Source organism: Sturnira hondurensis, unplaced genomic scaffold (assembly GCF_014824575.4).
Source record: "Sturnira hondurensis isolate 20B ecotype Veracruz unplaced genomic scaffold, ASM1482457v3 Scaffold0019996, whole genome shotgun sequence".
NCBI classification, from domain to species: domain Eukaryota; kingdom Metazoa; phylum Chordata; class Mammalia; order Chiroptera; family Phyllostomidae; genus Sturnira; species Sturnira hondurensis.
In genome coordinates, this window is record NW_028092627.1 from 72,946 (window position 1) to 90,977 (window position 18,032).

Sequence of the window (18,032 nt, forward strand, 5' to 3'; positions counted from 1 at the left end):
CTAACAGAGTGGCAAGGACCATCCACTCTTGTGGGTGTGTACACATGTGCAGGCACATATGTGAAAAGGATGGGCCTTGGTGGAAAACACTACAATTTCCATAAGAGTATTAGAAGAATAATTTGTAGTTTGAAAAACCCTCAAAACACTGATGTGCCATCCTTGAAGTTCAGAAGACTCAATCTAGTATTCAAGTTTCACAGCAGCTGGGCTCAACAACACATCTGCTACCTTCCCACCCTTATCTCCCATAACTCCTGTAACTTAAATGGTTTACTATAGGCCTACTGGTCTATTTTTTGCTCACTGAACACTCTCAGAGTTTTTCTCCTTTCTGGTCCTACTATTAGTCTTGTCTGAATGACTTCTATTCTTCTAAATAACTATCAGAAATGTATTCTTTCTTCAAGGCATTAACCACATCTCTCTTGATTTCTGATGCTTCCCTTCCCTGGTCACCCCGACCAAATCATCGTTAATATACTTGTATTGAGCCCTGGCTGGTGTAGCTCAGTGGACTGAGCACGGGCCTGTGAACCACACCATCGTGGTTCGATTCCCAGTCAGGGCACATGCCTGGGTTGTAGGCCAGTTCCCAGCAGGGGACTCACGAGAGGCAACAATACATTGATATTTCCCTCCTTCTCTCCTTCCCTTCCTCTCTAAAGATAAATAAATAAAATCTTTAAAAAATATACACTTGTACTGATTATTTATTTAAAAATATGGGCAAAGTTTCTACCATATTCCCAACTAGATTAAAAAAGTATTGCAGGAAAAAGTCAGTTATACTTCTTTGGATTCTCCCTAAATGATTGCAGAGTACATTATACAACTCTGGTACTTATCATCTGCATTAATTTATAAATAAAACTTACAATTCCTTAGTGCATCCAATGCCCACTGTCCTTCTGAGACAGGCAGGTGTGAATCTGGAAATGTGTTTGGATGTTTTACTCCAACTTCCTTTACAGTCCCATCTGCATGCTGTTCCTTTGCAAACTCTCTCTCAGCCACTAAGAGATCATCTACCTCTGATTTCCCAGAGGCATCCAGTGAATGAGGTTGAGCTTTTGATGATATCAAGGGAGACTCTAATTCCAAATCTCTGTCTGTCCAATGAAACAGAAAAAGTAGAACATATCTTTCTTTATTTTATTTTATTTTAATTTTTTAAAAATATTTTATTGATTATGCCATTACAGTTGTTCTATTCCCCCCTTCATTCCCCTCCACCCGCACACTCCCTCCCCCACTATTCTCCCCCCCTTAGTTTATAACCACGTGTCTCAAATTCTTTAGATTCTATATTTCCCCCCACTATTCTCACCCTCCCCCCTATTTATTTTCTACCTACCCTCTATGCTATTTTCTGTGTCTTCTCCCCCCTTCTCCTCCTCCCACCCCCCTGTTGCTAACCCTCCATGTGTTCTTCATTTCTATGGTTCCACTCCTGATCTAGCTGTCCTCTTGGTTTGCTTTTGTTTTAGGTGTGGTTGTTAATAACTGTGTGTTTGCTGTCCTTTCACTGTTCATATTTTTCATCTTCTTTTTCTTATATAAGTCCCTTTAGCATTTCATATAATAAGAGCTTGGTGATGATGAACTCCTTGAACTTGACCTTGTCTGAGAAGCACTTTATCTGCCCTTCCATTCTAAATGAAAGCTTTGCTGGATAGAGCAGTCTTCGATGTAGGTCTTTGGATTTCATGACTTGGAATACTTCTTTCCAGCCCCTTCTTGCCTGTAAGGTCTCTTTTGAGAAATCCACTGACAGTCTGATGGGTACTCCTTTGTAGGTGACTGTCCCCTTATCCCTTGCTGCTTCTAGGATTCTCTCCTTCATTTTGGTCTTGGCTAATGTAATTATGATGTGCCTTGGTGTGTTCCTTCTCGGGTCCAACTTCTTTGGCACTCTCTGAGCTTCCTGGATTTCCTGGAAGTCTATTTCCTTTGCCAGACTGGGGAAGTTCTCCTTTATTATTTGTTCAAATGCGTTTTCCACTCGTGGCTGTTTCTTTCCCCCTTCTGGTACCCCTATAATCCGGATGTTGGAATGTTTAAAGATGTCCTGTAGGTTCCTAAGCCTCTCCTCATTTTTTTGAATTCTCATTTCTTCATTCCTTTCTGGTCGGATGTTTCATTCTTCCTTCTGGTCTATTCCATTGATTTGAGTCCCAGTTTCCTTTCCATCACTATTGGTTTCCTGGACATCTCCCTTCATTTCAATTAGTTTAGCCTCCATATGTTCCTCTAATTTGTGACTGTAATCTACCAATTCTGTGAGCAACCTGATAAATAGTGTCTTAAATTGGGCTTCTGAGAGGCTGGCAATCTGTTGGTCGCTTAGAGTTATTGGCCCTGGGACTTTGAGTTGTTCTTGCGCCATCTTTTGGGCTGTTCGTGCCTGTTAAGTAGCAGTATCGGAGCCCTAGGTTTTCACCACAGCAGGGCAACTCATTCGCTGGGTTGTGACATTGTATATGGGGGTGGGGTCAATGAGGGACAATGGCTTCCCTCTGCCGCCTGCTGCTGGGACCCCCACCGGCACCGCAGCCACCACCGTCACCAGGCCCACGCGTTTCGTTCCACTGCACGCAAGTGTGCCACCGCCGTCAGCCCTCCACCACTGGGTTCGCCCCCTGGGGCCTGCGTGGTCCGTCTCACTGTGCGCGAATGTGCGACCATGGTCAGTCTGCCCCACACCCCAACTAGTTCCGGGCTGCCTGCGTGCCTGGGTCGGGGGATCTGTCCTGCCCGACCCAGCTCCGCTGCTGGCTCCGCCTCTCTTACCGTCCCCATTGAACGGTTCATAGCTGTCGGACTTCCGTATAATTCCGTTTTCTGGTCTTTGGGTATGTCCTAGTTCTCCAAAACTTTTGTTGTATTCAAACTTGGTTGTGGGAGAAGGCACAGTGTTTCCACCTATGCCTCCATCTTGGCAGAAGTCCCATATCTTTCAACTTTTAACATGAAGTGTTCAGGAAATACTTGGGAAAAAGTAACCACATGAGTAACCAAATACATTTAGAGCAGTGTTACAAGGCTCAACAGCAAAGCTTGTTAACATAAATAGCTGATGCCAGAATCTGCATAAACCAAAAGAGTTAAAGTTTCTCTGCATTTTAGTAAGTAATATATGGACTAAATTCTTCCAGGTAAACTAACAAATAAATTTACCTGTGCTCTGCAGACAAGTTACTGAAATGCCATGACATTCCACTTTTATTTTTGGAGGTTCTTCATCATTGTCTCCTCTATAAAAGAAAGAAAACATTCTTTGAACTTCATGAGGTGCCTATACATCATTGCAACAAAATGTAAAATTACCCATTCCTTTTTTTGCCCAAAATCACAAAGTCAGTCCTCCTACAAGGCAAAGGCACACTCACTCGCAAGGTGGTGACTGTGGCAATGGAATTGGCTTTGTAGATTGTTCCTTCACCAATGCAGCCATCTGACAGATTAGGTCCTGCCAGCTGTGAAATTTTGAAAAGAATCCAAAATACAAAAGAGAAAGTAAAAAGAAATGTCCTTTAAACACACCAAGAAAGCAAAAATAAAAACAAAATAAAACAAACCAGAAACAAATAAAACCAAACCAAAGAATAAAACCCAACAAACAAAACACTCTATTTTCTGCCAGAGAACACTGTATTTTTTCAGACTATAAGATGCATTCCCCCCAAATCTGGGAGGTAAATGGGGGTGCATCTTATTGTCTGAATGTAGCATGCCTGGCTCGCTGTCGGGGGGCGGGGAGCGGTGGAGTGGGGTCATGGGTTATTAAATATTTTACATTTTTTGCTTCAAAAATTTTTACCGTTTTCCTTCTCTAAACCTAGGTGTGTCTTATAGTCCGGTACATCATATAGTCCTAAATATATATATACATATATATATATATATATATATATATATATATATTTGGCAATAACTATTAAGTGGAGATTACACATACTCTATACCTTAAAGAAAAACCTTACAACATAATGGATACACTACCCATTAAAAAAACTGCACTTGATCCTTGTAGAATCTTTTCTTTAGAAATACTTTCAGCAGAACAAAAGCAAAAATAAGAAGCATCTAAAAAGAAATAAGTTCTCAGAACCTATCTAAAAGACTATAAAGGAAACTTGTTGTTTGGTTGTCAAAAGTCCTACTGAAGAAACAAAATTTGTAAGATTATATTCAGAATATGAAACACAGTAGAGTACCAGTGGGTAGGGGGGTAGCAAAGGGTAAAGGTGGTCAAACATAAGGCAATAAAAAGAGGTTCGACTTTGAGTAGTAAACACATAATGCCATACACATATGATGTGTCATAGAATTGTACACTTGAAACCTATAAAATTTTATTAACTGATGTCACCCCAATAAATTTAATTAAAAAAAACAGCAAGGTAGCTATATCTAATACATACACAGTCTTTTCAGAAACCGTCTGTGCCACCAGTTCATAAATTTGGGCTCCATTGTCTGACATGGAAATGACGAAAAAAGCTTTGTTATCTAGGGGAAAAAAAAGACAAAAATTACTCTCATAATATGACCTACAGAGAACATTTCGAGGGTTACTGATATTATTCTGCATCAAATCCAAGTAAAAGTTACATATGTTCACTTTGTATACTTGTGCTTACTTTGTAAAAATTCACCAAGCTATACACTTAATATTGCTGCAATATATTGTATGTTATACTATATTTATTATACTTCAATAAAGCTTAGATTATAAAAACTAGCACTAATTCCACAATAATTTATTAGAAACAAAAAGTCAAAGTATCTAAGTTCCTAAACTAAACACTATGATTCTTTGGCAATTATTTTGAATTGGCCTTTTGCTCAAGAGTTAGTTAATAATATTCAGTGGGTGTTAGAGAACAGAGGTCATAAATTTTCCCTGCCATCATGGAACTAATGAGCTTTAAAAGAGATCTCTGGTCAAAGAAAAATATACATTAAGTCACAGACACAGACAATAGTGTGGGGATGGACAGAAGGAAGGGAGTTGAAGGATAAGTGGAGGCAAGCAAAGGGGGGAAAATGGCGACATCTGTAACAGCGTCAACAAAATATTAATTTAAAAAGGATTTCATTGTTAATATCATTAATACATAATTTGCTACCTGAAACTGATTTCAAAAACCCAATCTATACCCGTATCTTCAAGTTTTACCTTTTGCCCCCCCCACCAAATCAAAACACATATCACTCTAATAAAAGTCTTTTCACTGGGATTATCTTCCAATTCACTTTTCATTGATGTCTATCAACAATTTTAACATGGAATAAAGATGAAAGTAACATGAAGAAAAAAATTTTTTTAAATATTTTATTTATTTATCTTTAGAGGGGAAGGGAAGGAGAGAGGAAGAGAAACATCAATGTATGGTTGCTTCTTGTGCATCCCCTGCTGGGAACTGGCCCCTGCCGGGAATTGGCCTGCAACCCAGGCATGTGCCCTGACTGGGAATCGAACCGTGATCGTCTGGTTCACAGGCCCATGACATGAAGAAAATTTTCAAATGCAGAAAATTACTCAGAATATAGGTGTCCTAATTAGGGAGTATAAACACTTAATTCACTTTATTTTTAAGGTTTTATTTATTTATTTTTAGAGAGAGGGGAAGGGAGGGAGAGAAACATCAATGCGTGGTTGCCTCTCATGTGGCTCCCACTGGACACCTGGCCTGCAACCCAGGCATGTGCCCTAACTGGGAATGGAACTGGTGACCCTTTGATTCACAGCCAGTGCTCAATCCACTGAACTACACCAGCCAGGGCTTAATTCACTTTATAAACAGTAAATAAATTTCAGTTAATTTGTATAAGAATATAAAAAGAAAAAACTTTATGGCAGTTGTGCTATTTAGATAACATTGAATATCTTACAGAATTTACAATGAAACTGGTGGTTAGTATCATTCAGCAGGAATACTCACCTGTTGCCACTTGTCGAACCAACACTGTATTCAACTTAATGACAGGGCTAAATGTGTGTTTGCTATCAGCTGTAGATGCCAGAATCTTACTATGACACCTTAACACCAGTCTATCATCCTGCTTTTGTAACAATACCAGCATGTCTTCCAAAAGCAATGTATATAGCTCTAGAAATAAAAAATACAAAAAAAAGGTGATTAGTACAGAAATTGAGATGTGCTTTATAAACTTTATAGTAATTCAATAGATGTTTTCTGTTAAATCTAGTACATTTTAGTAATTAACTTGTTACTATATTTTTATTGCTGTTCAGCTACAGTTGTCCCTCCTTTTTTCCCATTACTTACGCTTACCCGGCAGCCCCACACCCAGAGTCAATCACCACCCCCCTCCACTGTCTGTGCCCAAGAACCCTCCATTCATGTTCCTTTGCTTGCCCATTCCCCTTCTTTCCACCATTATACCCCTCCCCCCCCCTCTGGTCACTGTCTGTTTGTTCTTTATTTCTAAGTCTCTGGCTCTATTTTGCTCATTTGTTCTGTTGATTAGGTTCCACTTATAGGTGAGATCACACAGTATTTATCTTTTACCATCTAACTTACTTCACTTAGCATAATGCTCTCCAGTTCCAACCAATCTGTCACAAAGTGTAGGAGTTCCTCCTTTCTTTCTGTAGTATTTCATTGTGCAAATGTACCATAGCTTTTTGATCTACTCATTTACTGATGGGGCACTGAGGCTGTTTCCAGCTCTTGACTACTGTAAATAATGCTGCTATGAACACTGAGGTACATAGGTTCTTTTGAATTGGTGGCTCAGATTCTTAGGATATAGTTCAGACAGTGGGATCGCTGGATCAAAAGGCAGTTCCACCTTTAGTTTTTTGAGGAAATTCCATACTGTTTTCCACAGTGGCTGCACCAATCTGCACTCCTACCAGTCTACCAGGGTTCCCTTTTCTCCACAACCTTGCCAGCACTTGTTATTTGTAGATTTGTTAATGATAGCCATTCTGATCGATGTGAAGTGGTATCTCATTGTGTGGTTTTAATGTGCATCTCTCTGATGGCTAGTGACGCTGAGCATCCTTTCACATGCCTATGGGCAATCTGTATGTTCTCCTTAGAGAAGTGTCTGTTCAGGTGCTTTGCCCATTTTTTAATTGGATTGACTGTCTTTGTGGAGTGGAGTAGTGTGAATTCCTTACATATTTTGGAAGTCAAACTCTTGTCCGAGGTATTGACATATATGTTCTCCCACATTGTTGGTTCCCTTTCCATTTTGCTGGTGTTTTCTTAGCTGTGCAGAGGCTTTTTACTTTGATGTAGTTCCATTTGTTTATTCTTTCCTTATATTCCTTGCCCTAGGGGACATATGAGTGAAAATACTGCTGCGTAGGATATCTGAAAATTTTCTGCCTGTGTTTTCCTCTAGGGCTTTTTTGGTGTCATGACTTACGTTGAAGTGTTTTATCCATCTTGAGTTTATTTTGGTTTATAGTGTAAATTGGTGATCTAGTTTCATTCATTTTTATTGTATTACAAAATTACACTAGGCCCTGGCTGGTGTAGCTCAGTGGATTGAGCACAGGCCTGTGAACCAGAAGATCATGGTTCAATTCCCAGTCAGGGCACATGCCTGAGTTGCAGGCCAGTTCCCTGCAAGCCAACTCCCAGCGGGGGCCACACAAAAGGCAACCACACATTGATGTTTCTCTCCCTCTCTCCTTCCCCTCTAAAGATAAATAAATAAATAAAATCTTAAAAAAATTTTACACTCAAGTGTTAGTCTGTGACTGACAAGAAATGAAAAACAGTGGTTCCTCAGTTTTAGATTTAGTGATCTAAAGAAAGATCATTCTGCCTGGCTAGTGTAGCTCAGTGGATTGAGCTCGGGCCTGCGAACCATATGATAGTGGTTCGATTCTCAGTCAGGGCACACACCTGGGTTGCAGACCAGTTCCCAGCAGAGGACTCACAAGAAGCAACCATACATTGATCTTTCTCTCCTCTCTTCCCTTCCCCTCTAAAGATAAATAAATAAAATCTTAAAAAATAATAATAAAAGTTATTTTTTAAAAAAGATCATTCAAATATAAGAATGATGGAGATAGAATCATGACAAAGTTTTCTGCTTCTTCCTTCAATAAGTATGTAACACTTCACATAAAACAAAATCACATAAGCGTTATCTTCTGTAAATGTATAAATAACACAAACTAGCACTGCTAGTTTTATAACTGAATGTTTTATAACTGAAAACGGTGAATGGTTATCTCTTCTAAGAAACTTTCCCATTCTTTCCCTTTCTTCACTCTCTCCAAAATTGACAGATATTTGACCTACCAATAGTTTTATCTCTATTCACCTTCCAAACCAATGGCCCTTCATGAATCATCTTCCTTTTTGTTAAATCCAAATTCTGTCAAAATAAAAAGAATTACATAAATTATTCCTAAGTATTTAGTAGGGTAATATTTCAGTCTCTTTTCAAAAAATTCTTAATGTAAAATTACCATTTATATTCACTATTATTATTGGTATCTTTCAACTATGAAATAAAAAGCAAGTTAAAGTAAACTACATAAAATTTTCTAAAAAGGAAAAGAATCCTGGGAAACATTCAAGAGTACTGTCTTCCAAATCTCACTGTAAATAGAGGATATTCGCTTATAAAATAAAGTAGTATTTGTCTTCCACTAACTGGTTTATTTCACTTAGCATAATAATCTCCAGGTCCATCCATGCTGTTACAAAAGTTAAGAGTTCCATTGTCTTTATGATGTCACTTATTTATGGAATCTAATGAACAAAATAAACTGACCAACAATAGAAACAGAGGCACTGATACTGGAACTGAAAGCTTTCAAGAGGGATGGGGGAGGGGAGACTGGATGAAAGACGGTGAAGGGATTAGCCAAAGAACACATATGTATAATCCACAGACAGAGACAATAGTATGGTGATGACCAGAGGGAAGGAGGGTGTGGGGAGGAGGTGGCAAAGGGCAGGGAAAATGGGGACATCTGTAATAGTGTAGACTATAAAAATAAGGCAAAAAAAATAAAGCTATAAATATTAAGCCACAGATTCTCAACCCACGGCTTAATTTTTTATAAATGACTAGATGAGGATAATGCATAGCTTATTTGTAATATGGCTCTAAGTTCCAGACTCTAGTTCCAAAGAAACTTCTAAGGAATGGTGTTTATGAAAAGTCCAGAGAGTTCTCAGGCCTGATCTAAATATTAATAATTTAGTAAGAAAACCATCTTGAAGTATAAGTAGCTCTAGAAAAACCTCATTTTATGGTCAGGTCTAAGCACATTAGTATGCTTTTTGATAAACTGTTATATAAACTGTCATATATAGGTCTATTTTAACAGCCACCAAATAAATCTGCCAAAACAACCACCCAGCACAATACTACAAGAAAGAGTTAAAAGCTTAAGTAGTTGTTAATAATAGAAAAGCCTCATATGCTAAAAGTGACAGTTACTAAAGTTCCCATAGTAAACAGCCCTATTCATATTCAAACTATACAACACAATAAGTTAAACTTAATAAGTAATGTTCTTTAGCCTCCTCTAAATTTCTATCACAAAACAGTCTCACAAAAATACTCCTTTAGTGAAAGACTGAAGTCATCTTTTTACACAGATGAGACATTTAATGAAAAAACTCAATTCAGGTAATGTATGTTCCCACTGAGATGTTAATTACCTGCCAGGTCTTTAGTACATTTTATTTTTTTAAATAATTATTAGACCATCTCTCACCCTGAGCTCTTCAACATTTGGGTACTCTGACAACTTCAGATTGGAAGTATCAAGGCGACGCTGATAATCTTCTAAACGCTGAAAATTAGACAGGATAGAGCAAAGATTACTGCTTTGGGTATCAGTGACCTCCCCATTCCCAAATCAAATGGAAATTTTTTAACCTACATTTTACACAGCTCTTTGCCATACTGGACAAAACTGACAGCACACTCTTTCTTAAAACATTCCTTCCCTTGGTTTTGAAAACTCTCCTAGCTTTTGCCTTACATCTTTGGCTCTGTGCTTTCTCAATCTTTTCAAATTTACTGGCCTCTAGCTAGCTTGTATTTATTTTCTGAATATGTAAATCACATACATGTACAAAATTCAGAAGGTAATACAAGGTACACAATAAAAAGTAAGTCTCCCTCCAACTTTGTTCTTTTGCCTCTCCACCACCAATTTCCTCTAAAGAAATACCCATTTCTTTGGTAGTCTATGACAAAAATTCCAACCAAATAGAATATGCATGTATGCTTGTCTCTTTACATGTTGTATGTATATATCCTTCAACAAAAAGATATGGTAGCATAATATGTTTATATACACACTTTTGTGTGTATGTGTATCACTCATCAATACATCCTAAAGACTGTTCCACACTAGTACATAGTTAGAGAAAGCTGTCTCATTTTTTAAATGGCTGCATGGTATTCAATTCTGAATAAGCTACATAGCTTATTTAACCACATCTTACTGATGGACATATAGGTTACTTCAAATTTTTTCCTTCATCAGACAATACTGTAATAAAATGGCTTTAAACATATACTTTTGTACATGACTGTAAATATATCTGTAGGATAAATTTTTAAAGGAAGAACTGTTAGATTAAAGGGTATGTATATTTTCCCCAGATTATAAGTTTCCAAATACACAGAAAAGTTTGAATGTGTATACTGAATACCCATATACCCACCACCTACATTCAATTATTAACATTTCCTATATTTGTTTTGTCATGTATTCATTCATCTAGTCATCCCTCTATCCACCAATCCACCTTATATTTTGGATGCATTTCAAAATAAGTTACAGACATAAGCACATTTTACCTTTAAACATTTTAGCATTCCTGTAATTAACAAGAGCTCAATAATTGTTTATAGTTCTTTTTATAAAGTAAATTTTACACAGTGAAAAAATGTATACATTTTAAATGTACCTTTCCATGAGTTTTTACAAATGCATGTATACCTGTGCAATAGAACTCCATCACCCTCACACTTTTTCCTAATGAATATCTGTCCAAAATCCCCAGTGACAACCATTTTTCTGATTTTTTTCACCACAGATTAGTGGTCTGTTCTAGAAGTTTACCATAAGTAAAATTACATGTACATATTCTTTTGTGTCTTTTTTTTCACTCAGCATCTTTGTGAGATTCACCTATGTTGTTTATATCAGTCGGTCATTCCTTTTTATTGCTGTTATAATTCTCACTTATAATTATACCACATTTGGTTTATGTTATAAACATTCCCATACAAGTCTCTGGGCATATAGCTTCATTTCTCTAGGAACAGAATTGTGGATCAAAAGGTAGATGTATGAATATGTGTATTTTTAATTTAGATAAATATTGCCAAATTGCCCTTTGGGGTTTTATCATTTTATACTCCAAACAATACATTTTAAAATACTTGTCTTCCTACAGCTTCACCCAACAGAGCCACCGTCATACTCAGTTCCTAAGAAATTATACCCAGGTCTATGGATTTACTAAGCCTCTATATGCTTACTATCTTACAGTTTTATCTTCAGTACAGTCCTCTTAGAGGTGGGTACATGTTGCCAATTGTTTACTGTATGTTTTCACCTGATATTGCAAACTGAACTCCTAATCCTCCCCACGTATCTCCACTCGTCCTGTTCATCCAAATGTGCAAGCCAGGGACCTTGATTTGTTCCTGACATCAATTCTCTTCAAATCCCTTTCTCTAAATCAGGCACCAAGTCCTGTCAATCTTATCTTTGAAATATTTTTACAATTCTTACAGTTCCCTAAGCCACCATCATCTATCCTAGACTGCTCAAAGACTCCTAAGTGAGCTCTTTCATCTACTCTCTTCCCTCTTCAATTAATGTTTCATCCAGTAGGTGAGTGGTACTTAGAAATGAAAAACCTGAACATGCTACTCTCTGACTATAATGAATTCCCAGTGCTCTTACAATAAAAACCAAAATCTTTATTAACATGGTCTACAGGCCCCTGTATAATTTGGCCCTAGCCTACTGTATCTCATTTCATATCACTATGACTTTTCATTTAGGCCTGATGAACACTAATCTAATCTTTCCGTTTCTCAAACAGATAATGCTTTTTCTACCCTAAGACTTTCTACATACTGTTCCCTCTACCTGTAAGGTTGCTCATTCCCACATTATTTTATTTCATTCCAATCCTTCAAGCTCATCCTTCAGAAATGGGCTTAAATGTCAGTTCCTCAAGAAGCTTACTCTGATGGCCATTACCTAACATCCTCAAACTAGACTAGCCCTGACCCCCCCCCCCAAATTAGACACTCCTAGCATCCTAAAATTATCCTTCATGGCAGCTATCACAACTGATATAAAATATTGCATACTTGCACTATAATCTGTTCAATGCTGTTCCATTCTGCTACAAAAGAAGCCCAGTGGAGGCAATAACTGTACTCATTTTTTCCCAACCACTATATACCCTACACTTAGCATACAACTAGATGCTGTATAAATATCTGTTGAACGAACGAGCAAACAAGCAACTAGGAATGCTCAAAAAAGTCAAGGTACAACTCTGATGTTCTATCACAAATTGATACAGACCCACATACTACATGAATAGTTAACAAATGTCCACCTTTCGATTATTATTTCACAGATTCCAAGAAACACTAATTTAATATTCTTAGGGGAATGTCATCCCGTATCTTGCTTTTTCCTTCTTACCTGCTTGTTTTCTGCCTCCTTGACAGCCTGATTTACATAATTTAAGATCTGACGACAATGATCTGCAGCTTTCTTCACCTTCTCCCTTTCTGTTGGCCACTCTAAATAAGGGCAAGAAATCCAAAATGGAAAATGAAGGATATCAAGAAAAAAATGATATCATATGCATCATTCTATTTGAATAGTTAAAAGAACATACTAAGATTCTGAATATTTTCATACCAGGCTAAAACCAATGGAAGAATGTCAATTCAGGTAGTCTTTGGATGTGTGAAACTACATATGACAGTACTTTAAAACAAATACTAATCTTTAAAAAGAAATCATAGTATAGGACCTCAACACAAGGACATATGTTTTACACTAAGTATCAATCTTACACACTCCAGAAAGTAGGTCTCATTCACATTGTAGGCAATATAAATGGGAGCCCTCCCCACTAAAATATCACAGTGCTCAGCCTACATGATTAAGTACAGTGCACCCGTTAAGCCAATTTTTGAATTAAAATACAAAATAATTCAAAATAACTCAAAATAACCCCAAAGTAAGTTTCTTTGAATTTGAAATTAGATTTATAGGAATAAAATAGATTAGAAAATCTGTATCATTAAAAGAAGATAAAATCCGGCCCTACCTGGTGTGGCCCAGTTAGTTGGTGCATTGTCCTGTACACCAAAAGTTTGGGGGCTCAATTCCTGGTCAGGGCACATATGGGAGGCAACAAATTGATGTCTTTCTCTCCCTCCCACCTCCCTCTTTCTCTAAAGTCAATAAACAGGTTAAGAAGATGGCAGCTATATAGGTGGGAGCTGAGCCTACGTGCTTGTGCACTCAACTGGGACACTTAGCCCATCTTCCAAAAAACAAAGTGAACAGCCAACAGAATCTCAGCTGAAATGAAATTTGGAAGCCAAAGTGTGCAGAGGACCCTTCAAAAAGGGCAGTAAGGAGGTTTCATAGACCAATGGGAAGGCCCCTAGGCCTGGCACCAGAGACTGCAGCTGTCATGGGAACATTGGAGTAAAGTCAGGTCAGTGATAACAGCCTACAGGCTCCCCCTCCTCCCATGGAGGAGAAGTCCCAGACCCATGCCAGGAGAGGCATGGCACATACAGGAACGATTCATCCAGTAGGGTGAACTAAGTGTGTGTGTGGCGGGGGGAGTAGCAAGCAACACACAGCCAGCAGAGTACCAAGGCTGGGTCTGTGGTTACTGGTTGGGACATTGCCAGAGAATTTGGAGGATCCTGGTGACACCTGGAGCTGGGAGAGGAGGCAGGCTGCAACTGGGTGTTGACCCAAATAAAACTCTGGATTTGCCAGAGGGTTGGATTGTGTGGAAAGCCATGGAGTGGCTCAGAGCAGCAATGGTGCCCAAAGAGACTTTTTTCAAAAGTCTTAGATGAGAGAGAACTTAGATGCTTTGTTGGCAGGGATCTACCTAAAACTGCCCCAGCCAACAAAGAGGGAGGAGTGGGGGCTTGAATCACTCCCACTCAGGGACCGTCATGGACTGATTAAAGGAGTACAAAATGAGTTGCCTTATCGATGATAGATAGGTGCAAATGCTCAGTGGAGAGTGTAAACTGCACAGTGATCTGAGGGTCTGGGCTGGAAACTGGGCACCTCTGACTATAGTAGCCTACAGTAAGCCACCATTCTTATAGAACCACAGCAAAGGAAAAAACACAGCCCAGCCTCTCTATGCTTGCAGGAAACTGGAAGATTGGCAAAACTAGCTGGGCAGACGATTTTTCCCCCCTGTCAACTGTAAGATCTGGAAGGGAGAGAAAGCCAGACACAGATTGAGAAATAAGTCAGAAGGTGAACACCAACAGCTGAGACAAATTTCACTTGGCTCTTCAGCAGAACTTGCATGTTTTTTAAAAAAAAATTGTCTTACTTCATTCCATTTAGGTTTTTTGTTTTGTTTTGTTTTTTTATTCTCCTTTTCAGGTTGTATTTTAATTTTCTTCTTTCACTTCACTCATATTCCAAATAACTCACTACTCTTGGTCTTGTACTTTTACTCTTTTTATTCAGATTATTTATTTCATATCACGCTACTGTTATTCCAAATCCAACACAGCACCCTTCCCAGGTCTTAATTCATATTGTCATCTTCCTGGAATTATTGTTGCTATAAATTTTACTTTCTCTCACACTAGTTAAACAATGGTTAAAAAAACTGTGGTACATTTAACTACAAAAAACAATGGGTCTCTCCCATCAGTTAAACAATGGGTCAAAAAACTGTGGCACATTTACATAACGGAATACTACACAGCAGAAAGAAAGAAGGAACTCCTTCTTGACAGCACGAACAGACCTATAGAGTATTATGCTAAGTGAAATAAGCCAGTCAGTGAAAGACAAATACAGTATGATCTCACCTACAAGTGAAACCTAATCAACAAATCAGACAAGCAAGTCGAATATAACCACAGACATGGAAATTAAGAACAAAGTGACAATGACCAGAGGGGTCGAGGGAGAAGAATAATGGGGCAAGAAAGGGGAAGTGTTATTAAGGAACATGTATAATGGACCAATGGACAAAGACAATGGGGGTGTTGGAGGACTGAATGTGGGCAATGGATGTGGGCAGGGTAGAGGAGAGTAATGGGAGAAAATGGGGACAACTATAATTGCACAACAATAAGAAAAGCAAAAAAATAAAATCAATAAACAAATTTAAAAAATTAAAAATGAATAAAACACGAAATTTGCCACAATACGATGAGTTAGTTACACTGAGGTATACAACGTACATACCAAAATCAAAATATTCAAAATTACAATCCTCCAAACATAGTCTAACTATAATAAACAGATATACTAAAATATAAAAGTCATGTTTATGAGTGTTTTCAAATTCTGAGGCATAAGAAACAGGAACTCGCATAAAATTATTAATGAAAATTAATTATGACAGCCTAAAGCTTATTCAGTACTTATTTTAAATTTTTTAAGTATATTGTATTGATTATCCTATTACAGTTGTCCTATTTTTTCCCCCTTATCCACTTCTTCCCTGGATCCTCCTACCCTCCTGCATTTCGCCCCACCCCTTGGTTTAAATTCTCTGGCTTCTCCATTTCCTATACTGTTCTTAACTATACCCTGTCTATTCTGTTCCTACAAATTATGCTTATTTCCTGTGCCCTTTCCCCCATTCTCCCCCTCCCCGCTGATAACCCTCCATGTTATCTCCATTTCTGTTCCTGTTCTAGTCATTTACTTAGTTTTCTACTTTATTTTATAGGTTTAGTTGTTGATAGTTGTGTGTTTGTTGTCATTTCAATGTTCAAAGTTTTTATCTTTTTCTTAGGTAAGCCCATTTAACACTTCATATAATGAGGGCTTGGTGATGATGAACTCATTTAACTTGACCTTATCTGGGAAGCACTATCTGCTCTTCCATTCTAAATGATCACTTTCCTGGATAGACTAATCTTGGATGTAGGTCCTTGCCTTTCATGAATTTAAATACTTCTATCATAATTACATTAGCCAAGATTAAAATGAAGGACAGAATTCTAGAAGCAGCAAGAGATAAGGGGACAGTCACCTACAAAGGAGTGCCCATCAAACTGTCAGTGGATTTCTCAAGAGACCTTACAGGCAAGAAGGGGCTGGAAAGAAGTATTCCAAGTCATGAAAGGCAAGAATCTATATCCAACATTGCTCTATCCAGCAAAACTTTCATTTAGAATGGAAAGGCAGCTGGAGCGCTTCTCAGATAAGGTCAAATTCAAGGAGTTCATCATCACCAAGCCCTTATTATATAAAATGTTAAAGGGACTTACCTAAGAAAAAGAAGATAAAAATATGAACAGTGAAAGGACAGAAACCCACAGTTATTAACAACCACACCTAAAACAAAAGCAAACTAAGAGGACAGCTAGATCAGGAGTGGAACCATACAAATGGAGATCACATGTAGGGTTAGCAACAGGGAAGTGGGAGGAGGAGAAGGGGGGGAGAAGGTACAGAGAATAAGTAGCATAGCTAGTGGGTAGAAAATAAGACAGGGGGGGCAAGAATACTATCGGAAATGCAGAATCTAAAGAACTAGTGACACATGGACATGAACTAAAGGGGGGGAATGATGGGGGAGGGGTGTGCAGGGTGGAGGGGAGTGAAAGGGGGAATGGGACAACTGTAATGGCATAATCAATAAAATTCCAAAAAAAAAAAAAGTACATACTTCTTTCCAGCCCCTTCTTGCCTGCAAGGTTTCTTTAGAGAAATCAGATGATAGTCTTCTGGGAACTCCTTAGTAAGTAACTGTTTCCTTTCCTCTTGCTCCTTTTAAGATTCTCTCCTTATCTTTAAACTTTGGTAACTTAATTATGATGTGTCTTGTGTTCCTCCTTGGGTCCAACTTCTTTGGGACTCTCTGAGCTTCCTGGACTTTCTGGAAGTCTACTTCCTTCACCAGACTGGGGAAGTATTTCTTCATTATTTTTTCAAATAAGTTCTCAATTTTTGCTCTTCCTCCTCTCCTTCTGGCACTCCTATGATTTGGATGTTGGAATGTTTAAAGTTGTCACCGAGGTTCCTAATTCTCTCCTCATTTTTTTGAATTCTTTTTTCTTCATTCTGTTATGGTGGAATGTTTAGTTCTTCTTTTTGTTCCAAATTGGTGATTTGAGTCCTGGTTTCCTTCTCTTTACTGTTAGTTCCCTGTATATTTTGCTGTATTTCACTTTGCATAGCATTTACTCCCTCCTCTATTTTGTGTCCATACTCAAATCAATTCTGTGAACATCCTGATTACCAGTGTTTTGAACTCTGCATCCGATAGGTTGGCCATCTCCTCTTTTTCTGGAGTTTTGATCTGTTCTTTCGTTTGGGACATATTTCTTTGTCTCCATGCACCTATTCTGTAGTAAGGGGCAGAGACAACCCACCTCACTGCATTGTGGTGCTAAGTGGGGGAGAGTTCAGAGAGGAAACAATGCCATTTGTTCTGCTCTCACCCTGCTTTCAATCACTTTTCCCACTACCCACAAGCAAACTGGCCCCTCCGTTGCTCATTCCCAGGTTGGTGAGCTTGTGTACATTCTAGGACACCATGGATCCGTCCAATGAACTTTTCTGTGAGGGTGGCAGTTTCTGCCACCACCACAATCCCCACAGGTTTTTATAGGCAGTGGTTTCGAAGCTTTATTTTTCCACTCTGGAATCCCAGGTTGCACAGTATGTCTTGCTCACCAGTTGTTCCTCACAGCTTACAGGCTCATGAATGTGGGACCACCCTGTCCACCAGTCACCACCTCACTGGCCTGGTCTGTTGCCTTGCTGCACATCTTCACTGCAG

At 38.4% G+C, this 18,032-nt stretch overlaps 1 protein-coding gene across 6 annotated transcripts in view; it reads right to left on the reverse strand.

The window, feature by feature from the left end:
* ARHGEF12 (Rho guanine nucleotide exchange factor 12) overlaps positions 1–18,032 on the reverse strand; it is a 212,784-nt gene that overhangs the window by 8,527 nt on the left and 186,225 nt on the right. For all 6 annotated transcript variants that reach the window (XM_037028530.1, XM_037028529.1, XM_037028532.1 and 3 more), the window contains 8 exons: positions 12,704–12,804; positions 9,731–9,808; positions 8,298–8,373; positions 5,952–6,119; positions 4,428–4,515; positions 3,393–3,479; positions 3,181–3,257; positions 879–1,112 (listed from right to left, as the gene is read on the reverse strand). In XM_037028530.1, the coding sequence (XP_036884425.1) occupies positions 879–1,112; positions 3,181–3,257; positions 3,393–3,479; positions 4,428–4,515; positions 5,952–6,119; positions 8,298–8,373; positions 9,731–9,808; positions 12,704–12,804 (909 nt within the window). The remainder of the gene's footprint in view (positions 1–878; positions 1,113–3,180; positions 3,258–3,392; positions 3,480–4,427; positions 4,516–5,951; positions 6,120–8,297; positions 8,374–9,730; positions 9,809–12,703; positions 12,805–18,032) is intronic.